The following is a 9,755-nucleotide window of genomic DNA, read 5'->3' as shown; positions in this document are numbered from 1 at the left end:
TAGCTTCCCTTAGGGAGAACGCTTATAGTCTATAAACACAGGCCTGCCTCACACACAAAAAAGCTGTGTGTGTGTGTGCGCGTGTGTGCGTGTGTGTGTGTGTGGTCCCATGCATCGTTGCTGTGTATCTGGGTCTAATCTGCTCTCTCTCTCTCTCTCGCTCCATCCCTCCCTTCCTCCCTCCATCCCTCCCCCTCTCTCTCTCTCTCTCTCTCTCTCTCTCTCTCTCTCTCTCTCTCTCTCTCTCTCTCTCTCTCTCTCTCTGCATTTCCCGCTTCCCACTTTTTCTCCGTCTGTGTCTCTTTGTGTGTGTGTGTGTGTTTCTCTATAAAGGTAAAGCCTCAGTTCCAAGAAATCCTGCGTTTGTCCGAGGAGAACGTGGGTAAGTCAGAGTTCATTTAACCAAGAATAACACCAAAAAGGAGGGGTGGACAAAACCACACACACACACACACACACACACACACACACACAGGGAAGCCGACAGAGGGGGACAAAAGGGACATTTGTCCCGGGCCCAAGGGTAGAGAGGGCCCAGAATTGGGTTCTCATTGCATTGAATGTGTTAGATGGGGGGCCCTTTCAGATGACTTTGTCCTTGGCCCTGCCAAAGCTGTCAGCTGCACTACACACACACACACACACACACACACACACACACACACACACACACACACACACACACACACACACACACACACATAAAAGCCTCTAAACATACTTATTAATTTCCATGTGCATACACACACACACACACACACACACACACACACACACACACACACACACAGAGGAGTAGAGTCACACACACACACACACACACACACACACAGAGGAGTAGAGTCACACACACACACACACAGAGGAGTAGAGTCACACATACACACACACACACACACACACACACAGAGGAGTAGAGTCACACACTTACTTCACGTGCAGCCACGTGCGCACCCACTCACAGACACGGAGTCGCATGCGCACTCAAACACTCACAGACACACAGTCACAGACATGCACACCAGATGTCTTATTTAAATGTTTTTAGTTAAACTGCACATTGGAGACTGATCAAACGCAATTTCAAACTTCTGTGCTAGCCCTGTTACATAGATTTTTGACAATAAAGTGCTCTTGACTTGACTTGAGATCCGTACTGCACATGTGCGTGTTATTTATTTTCTCATTTCATTTTTGATTGGCCTCACCTCTTCACCACTGGTGCCGTTCATTCTTTGTCCTTTTCTCTCCTCCCCTCATTTCCATCCTCTCATTCTTCTCTCTCCTCATCCTCCTCTTCCTGTCCTCTCCTCCTCTGCTCCATGGTGGTGTTCATTCTTGGGATGTTTGCTGTGTTTTGAAAGGCTCCTGTGGTGGTGGTGGCGGCGGTGTGCTCTGCCACTGGCTGCCATGGCCGGATTACACTGGCAACGGCCATCTTTCTTTCTCTCTCTCTCTCTCTCTCTCTCTCTCTCTCTCTCTCTCTCTCTCTCTCTCTCTCTCTCTCTCTCTCTCTCTCTCTCTCTCTGTCTCTCACTCACTCTCTCTCTCTCACTCACTCTCTCTCTCACTCTCTACCTCTCTCTCTACCTCTCTCTACCCCTCTCTCTCTATCTCTCTCTCTCTCTCTCTCTCTCTCTCTCTCTTTCGCTCTCTCTCTCTCTCTCTCTCTCTGGCAAAGGTGTCAGTCTCAGCCCAGTAGTCCTCCTGTATTTGCTCCCCTCCCCCCCCCAACATCCTCAAACCAAAACAACAAACAACCACAAATAAAAGCACGCGTTCTTTCCCTCAAACTCTCTCTTCTGAGCTTTGTTGTTGTTGTTGTTGTTGTTGTGTTTGATGCACCAAATCAGATGCTCTTGTTTTGTCCCTCTCATCTTGTCTTTTTTTGGTGATGCAGATCAGAGATTCTTCAAGTATAGAGATATGCCAACATAATAGGTTTCTATGGGCACCTAACATGACCAGGTTCCGGTCTGCCTAAAGGGGCGTGTCATAATGCTCCTAGCATTGAATAGAACAGTCCTCAGGTCTGCCTAGGTCTGCCTAAAGGGGGATTTCCCCCCCAATAATAGAACCAGGAAACAATGGGCCAATGGAACCTCTCTCTCTCTACTCTCTCTGATGCAGATGCCTCAGCTGGCAATGGCATTCTGACCAAGGCCACGGTGCCTATCTATGCAACGGGGGTGCTCACCTGCTACAATCAGGTAGGACGACACAACGCCTTTACCTGCCCACACACTCTCGTACCCTTTCGCACTCCTTATGCCTGTCTACCCTGCCTTGCCATTACACTCAGCAACTGTGTGTGTGTGTGTGTGTGTGTGTGTGTGCGTGTGCGTGTGCGTGTGTGTGTGTGTGTGTGTGTGTGTGTGTGTGTGTGTGTGTGTGTGTGTGTGTGTGTGTGTGTGTGTGTGTGTGTGTGTGCCCGTGTGTGTGCGTGCGCCCCTGTGTCTGAGTGCGCCCGTGTGTGTGCGCGTGTGTGTGCGCGCGCCCGCGTGTGTGTGCGCCCTTGTGTGTGCGCCTGTGTGTGTGCGCCCGTGTGTGTGCTCCCGTGTGTCTGTGTGTGTGTCCTTCGCAGGAGGAGGACCGTAAGCTACTGGTGGGTTTCCTGGAGGACGTGATGACGACTCTGTCCCTGTCCCACGCCCCCCTGGACAGCCTCAAGGCCTCGTTTGTGGAGCTGGGGTGAGTGGCTCTCTCCTCCTGCCTCCTCTCTCCTCCTTCTCCTGTCATTTTCTTCTGTGGTGGTTCATGTTAGGGCAGTCGTGGGTGAGCGGTTAGGGCGTTAGACTCGTAGCCCAGAGGTTGCCGGTTCGACTCCCGACCCGCCAGGTTGTTGGAGGGAGTAATTAACTGGTGCTCTCCGCTATCCTCCTCAGTGACTATGGTCACCTGAGCATGGTACTGTCCTGCATACATGCAATTTTGCTGTGTGCAGTGAGCACTTGTGTGCTGTTGAGTGCTGTGTCACAATCGCTTCACTTCCATTTTTTATTATTATTATCAACCTTGCCACCTTTACAGTGGCTCCTCTCCCATCAGCCATCTTCTAAGTCAAAATATACACTAGTGAAGAAGCTTAGTGACAAGGAGCTGTTATGCTGGTAAATGTGTCTCTCCTCTCCTATTGGCAGAGGACGCGCTCAACTTCTTGGAAAACCGAAAAGCTTTTGGGTGCGAGATAAAAAGCGTCAACTTAAGGAAGAAGAAATCCGCACTCACAAACTGCGTCTCATTATTTATTTATATTACCACCATGTCCAAAAAGCAAACGCGTTTTGGCTAACAAGCCTTCATCAGTGCGTGGTACCGAAACGCGGCCGAAACGCGTTTGCTTTTTGGACATGGTGGTAATATGTAAGGGTTAACGTTCGGCGAGAAGGTCGCTACCGTGGAATAGCAGCACGACAGAGAGAATCTTTAGACCCCGACGCGGAGCGGAGGGGTCTTGTTCTCTCTGAAGTGCTGCTATTCCACAAAGCGACCGACTCGCCGAATGTTAACCCGCTTATTATATGGATATACTTAAATGATTCACACATGGCGGGGACATTTCTTTAGACCTATTTAATGTTAAGATTGTTGCTGCGCAAAACAAAACAGTGCCGTTGTGGAACACCGCTAGGCAACAGCTAGGTAGCCAGGACAACAGGTGTTGTCTATCACAGCAGCTGATTAGAGTGACAAAAGACCGGACTCCCTGCGGAGTGATATGAAACATTCGCTTTAGCCACTGACTTGTATACAAGCCAGTGGCTTTAGCAGTGAACGTCTTGTTGCCATTGACAGCGGTAGCCAGGACAACGGGTGCTGTCTATCACAGCAGCTGATTAGAGTCTTGTTGAAAAGTCGCTTTAGCAGTGAAAAGTCTTGTTGCCATTGACAGCGGTCTGTTATAGACCAACCCGTCCGTTATCGAAAAATAACAGACGTCCGAACGTTGGGGAGCCCCGTTGAAATGAATGGAGCATTCGACAGATGACGTCACAACCATATAATAAAAATAAATAATGAGACGCAGTTTGTGAGTGCGGATTTCTTCTTCCTTAAGTCTCTCCTCTCCTCCCATCATATTGTTGTGCTGCCACAACTTATGGTATGAAGCTCAGACTTAATCTGATCTACCAGTCTCCTTTCTCTCCGATCTGTCCTGCACTGATTTCTGGTTATAAAGTTCTGAAGTAACAAATTATTTCATGAATTGGTGTTATTTTGATATTTACAAAAATGATGTGCACTGCACTCATAGCTTATGTGGGGGAATAGGGTTTCACTGGATTTTTGTGAAGTTTCTTTACAGTGGTTACAGTGGTCTGTTTATTGGGCGTTAAGAATGTATCATTTTTCATAGCCCGTAGTCGGTCAGTTATATCTATCCATAGTCAGTTGTATCTATTCCAACAAACTGCAAACATCTAAGTAAATGAAAGATGAATCACCGCACACTGGTATCTTTGCTGGTAGTTTATTTGGTTCACCAAATAAACTACCAGCAAAGATACCAGTGTGCGGTGATTCATCCAATAAACTACCAGCAAAGATACCAGTGTGCGGTGATTCATCTTTCATTTACTTGGATTACTCTTACTGCACATCACCAGCACCTGGACAAGTGGTTGTGCACAGGGACGTTACTTTGAAAACTGCAAACATCTCCCTCGCTCGGGCTCCCTTACTTAGGGCAGCTTCCATGCTGTCTTTCAGATCGGAACAGTCGTGCAGATACAGACCAGCCTGTATTACCCAACACCCAGTAGCAATATGTTCATGATGACCATCAGTCATTCACAGAAATCAAACATGAGACTCGATATGAAAACCTGTAATATAATAGAAATAAATTTGATCCTCAGTGTTACGCAGAATACTCCGTTTATAACACCATGAAATTCATTCTGATTAGCTTTCCAGGCTATACTGTATATAAATTTCTCATCCGGGCCCGCATTCCTTCAAAAATGTAAGAGCCGCTCCTTTGTTGTGAGTCATTTACGAAATACATGTAGCCAGCTACAAAAGCGATAGCTTGCTAGCAGTAACATGATAGCTTGATAGATTTAGACAGTTGTATCCTAGAGTTGTGTGCCATTAGGTCTTGTACTAGACTGTAATGCAGTTATGGACGCAATTTGTAATTGTGACTCAAAGAACAAAGCTGTACTTTCATGGGTTTTTACCACGCAATTAGTCCTAAACACATTTGAGAGTGTGGACAATTTTGTTCTTTGATCCGTGTTCAACGGACATTACACCATTTCTGTCCCACCTTCCCTCGAGTTGAATAATTGAGTTGCACTAATATATCATTTGGACCCATTCGGTTCCATGGTAACCTGCCAGCTAGGAGCTACAGTCGAAGTAGATATCACCACCCTCAGAACAGCATAAAGAACAGGAGAAAGGCTCAACTCAATGATTTAACTTGAGGGAAATGAGCATATTTCCAGATGTGGTGGCATGTTGATTTCAGCACCTCTACCCTACACCTCACCATTGTTTCTTTTTTCTTAACAAATGCGTATGTGTCAAATAGATATATATATATATCATGATATATCATGAATTTGTAAATGTTAAGTTTGTGTGTGTGTGTGTGCGTGTGTGTGTTCTGTGTCCCATAGGGCTAACCCGGCATACCATGAGCTGCTGCTGACAGTGCTGTGGTACGGGGTGGTCCACACCTCCGCCCTGGTGCGATGCACGGCCGCACGCATGTTCGAGGTGAGTCACCCCCTCTTATTGTCTCCCCCCACTTATTACCGCGGCTGTGGTGGTCTTTTAGCTTTGAGGCTCAGCGTAAAGGGGGAGGGACAAATTGCATGCGTTTATAGGCTATTAACAGTAATAGTGTCGACTTAAATGCTGAATTTGATGTCGTTTAGCAGGGCTTGCATGAGGGAATTTGATGAGATTAACTTTGATGTTGTTACTGCGTGATAGTTGGTATTCGCAAGATCAGTGTTGGCTTTTATGATGAAATTCATGTTGATGTTGTTTTCAGCAGTTTCCTGTGATGTTGGAACCCCCTGCCCCCTTCCCCCTCCCCTACAACCCCCCGCAACCCCCCCACAGGATACATGTGTGTGTCTGCAACTTAATGGCCCTGATCAGAGAAATCTTTATTATATGAACCAGATGCTTTCTACTGCTCCAGTACACAATATACACCAGCTACCGTATGCACCTGTGAGGGATATGATGTCCTGCTGGTTTGGCCAGTACTCCCATCTGTTGGGCTACCCAGCTGGGGTTGCCTTTCTCAACACCATAGTTGTTCAACAGTTATGAGTGGAACAACGATGGGAAACTATACCACATCTAGCCAAATAGCTAACTCACAGTATTGGGATTTTTCTCAGATCAGATTATTACTACTATGCATGTGTTACAACATGTTTTGAAGAGCTATGGTTTTGGGGAAACTGGCCCTGTGAGATAATTTCTGCTTCATGTGTGAGAGGGGTGAACTCGGGGTGAGATGAGGGCAGTGCGCTCCACAATTCTTCTATCCCTTTCTCCTAACCTATCATCTGGCTAGATCTGGGCAACCCTTTTGGTTGAAAGATTGGATGAAACATTTTCAATGCTCCAAAAAGAAGTCCAGTGGCTTACATCGTACAGCTCTTCTGACTTCTCCTCCTGCCGTGCATCTGAAACAAAGCACCAGTGGTTAGGCTGTAGAAGTCTTTGATGCATTACTCACTGCAGGCTTCCACTGGTTGTGTGGTCTTCTGTGGTCCAGGAGGCATGCAGAGCGCACTAGTCTCTGGGCCTAGTAGAATGTTGTGTTACAGTGTCCCTCCGTGCAGTAGAATGTTATGTTAGAATGTCCCTCAGGGCAGTAGAATGTTGTTTTAGAATGTGAACTGTGAAGGGCTAAGACAATATGGGGGTCAAGTCACAGCACCTGATATGTGTAATGCCTGTTTTTTTCATATTCTCTCATTTTTATTCAACCCCAACTTAAGAATAGAATAGTGAACTCTGCCCCAGAATCAGAACACAATGAAATGTAAGAATGCAAAAAAGGGGGGGGGGCATTTCAAGAAGCATTCTGGGTAGATACTAGGCAGCTTTAGCAAATGTATTCAATATGCTGTGTTCTGGATACACTGTGTGATTTGAGGGGAAATGTCGAATGTTGTTTGTTATTTAAGAGCAGGACAGAGTTTCATCTTTAATGTTGAGCGTCAGGGTTTTTTCTTTGTCTTTGCTCAGAGGGTTATGATTTTATCCTCTCCTGACCAGCAATCTGATGGGTTTTCAACATGTCAGAATTTTTAGGTTAGCCGCGAACGGTTGAAGCGAAGCCAATTCAACATGTTCCGCTTTTTCAACCTCTGCGTCTGAACAATGCCATCAAATTGTTAATCGGACACAGTTAATACAGCATGTCAAAGACCCATTTTGTCGAGTCTGTAACCACGTTTACAAAGGTTCACATAGGTCTTTAATGGTCAGCGGTGTGATTTTATGTGTAGCCGGATAAGTCAAGTCGTATTATACAGAGTAGATCACAGGAAGTCTTTGAATTCGGATTTGTCTGCCGAAATAATTACTTGCACCGTATGTTGTTAAATGTAACAGCGTGATCTTCTCTTGAAATCACACAGTGTATACCCAGCCATATATTATGACTGTGTTGCCCTCAAACCCCACCACCCCATTCCTTCTCCCCTGCCCCCAGTGTAGTGTACAGCATCTGTTGAGACGTCATTGAGATGAAACCACTTGTGCCCCCCTCCCCTCTTTCCTCCATTCCACCCTCCCTTGTTAAAAAGTACAAAAGAAGAGGAAGATGTTTACTGTATTTCTGTAGACCCCACCACAAAAACACCTTGCTCACATCCAGACCTCTCACCCCTAGCCCTCTCTTCCGGAGCCCTCCTCCCCACTCCTGCCCCCTCTCCCCCCACCCCACCCCTTGTCACAGACACGCCTTATCATCCTTCCATATCCAGCTGTAGCTTATAGTTCGACACATTTGCTTGGCCTCTGAAGATTTGTTGTTGTCGTTGCGTTTTTTAATTTATTTCAGTAAGTTGGCCATCTATTATTTGGCTTCTGTGTGTTGTTGATAAGTGTATGCGTGTGAATGTGAGTATGTATGTGTATGTGTGCATCTGCCGCTGTTGTTTTTTGTCATGTTTGTTTCTTTCTTTCTTTCTTTTGCCCTCCTTTACCTTCCTCCCTCTCTTTCTCTACCCCTTCTCCCCTCTCCTCTCCTCTGGCTTTTGTTATCTCCTCTTCCTCTCTTTCTTTCATTCTCTCTCTCGCTCTCTCTCTCATTTCTGTTGTTGTTTTTGTTTATTTGTTTACCTACGGTGTTCCATGACACTCTTGTTGCTCGGCTCTTATTCCATGCATCTCCCCCCTCCTTCCTGTGTGACCTACATCACTTCCTGTGACAAAACCCTGAAAACCAATCAGCTCTTGGTGAAGGGGGTGAATGAGACTCTAGTAGCGCAGAGAGTGGTGCCGGCCCTCATTACTCTCGCCAGTGATCCCGAAATGTAAGTCTCTCTCTACTGCCTGACTCAGTGGACTGTGTCTCTGTGTGTGTGTGTGTGTTTGTGTGTGTAGGGGGACACTTTTGTGTGTGTGTATGGTGTGTGTAAGGCCGTCCAGCCACGCCTTGCCTCACCTCACCTTATCGTGCCTCACCATGCCTCGCCTCGCCTCGCCTCAGTTTGTCGAGGCCCTCCCCTCCCCAACCCTCTCTTCCCTTCTCCCCTCTCTTCCTTTCTCCACCCTTCTTCCCCTCACTTCCCTTATTCTCTCTTCTCTTTTTCTCCTTTCTCCTTTCTCCTCCCTTCTGCCCCTTACGCCCTTCACCTCCCTTCTCCCTGGTCCTCCTCACCTCTCCTCTCCTCCATTCTCCACCTCCTCCCCTTCCCCTCCTTGCATCTCCCCTGCCCTCTCGTTTACTTTCTCTACCCTGCCTTTTCTTCTCCTTTCCCTTTCCATGCTGTCCCTTCTCCTCTCCTCTCTTTTCTTCTCCTCACTTCTCTTCACCTTCTTTCCCCTCCCTTCTCCTCTCTTCTGTGCTCCTTCCTTGCTTTATCCCAACCTCCCTTCCCCTGTTCTCCTCTCCCTTCTCCTCTTCCGTCATGCCTTCCCCTCTCTTCTTTTCTGCTCCACTCCCTTCTCCTTCCCTCTTTTCTCCACACCCCTCCCCTCCCCTCTCCTCTCCTCTCCTCTCCTCTCCTCCCTTCCGGGGCCCTTGACAGATGTTAGATTTATGAGCCGTATGCAAATCTCTCTGTACACTGAGGTGTGAGCCGGAACGCGTTCACCCCGACGTGACCCCCCTCTGTGCTACAGCGCTGGGTACGCCGTGTTATCAGGCCAGCCAGGGCAGGTGCTTTGGTTTGGTTTTGGGCTTGCAAAATCTCCACAGTGCAAAGGTAGAGATGACCGTTGCATACTGCATACAGCTGATGCAGGCTGACAATTGAACTTGAAATGCAAACCCGTTTTGATGCGGGTATAAAAACTTAGCATGGCTGTCTGCAGGTCTGAGGTTTTCTTTATCGGTCGAGGCATGGTTGAGGGAACTGATGGTGGAAAGCACCCCCCCTTAACACAAACACATACAGACACACACACATACACATTCACACACTTTTGTACTTTATTTTGTTTGTTCGGTTGTGTTCTTGTTCATGTGGACACGCTCGCCTGGTGCACTAACATCCTGTTCATGTGTCTCGTCCTCACTAACATCACCTCGCTTTGGAGCGCATGCA

At 47.2% G+C, this 9,755-nt stretch overlaps 1 protein-coding gene across 10 annotated transcripts in view; it reads left to right on the top strand.

Moving 5' to 3' along the window:
- The window catches only part of relch (RAB11 binding and LisH domain, coiled-coil and HEAT repeat containing), a 92,364-nt gene that overhangs the window by 58,604 nt on the left and 24,005 nt on the right, over positions 1-9,755 (top strand). For 8 of the 10 annotated variants that reach the window (XM_063206679.1, XM_063206680.1, XM_063206678.1 and 5 more), the window contains 5 exons: positions 334-382; positions 2,131-2,210; positions 2,585-2,691; positions 5,628-5,727; positions 8,437-8,519. In XM_063206679.1, coding sequence (XP_063062749.1) covers positions 334-382; positions 2,131-2,210; positions 2,585-2,691; positions 5,628-5,727; positions 8,437-8,519 — 419 coding nt within the window. The remainder of the gene's footprint in view (positions 1-333; positions 383-2,130; positions 2,211-2,584; positions 2,692-5,627; positions 5,728-8,436; positions 8,520-9,755) is intronic. The other 2 variants (XM_063206677.1, XM_063206671.1) reach the window with 1 other exon arrangement.

This window comes from Engraulis encrasicolus, chromosome 9 (genome assembly GCF_034702125.1).
Source record: "Engraulis encrasicolus isolate BLACKSEA-1 chromosome 9, IST_EnEncr_1.0, whole genome shotgun sequence".
Taxonomy (NCBI): domain Eukaryota; kingdom Metazoa; phylum Chordata; class Actinopteri; order Clupeiformes; family Engraulidae; genus Engraulis; species Engraulis encrasicolus.
Note: the sequence above shows the minus strand (reverse complement) of the source record. Positions and strands in the feature narration are given on the sequence as shown.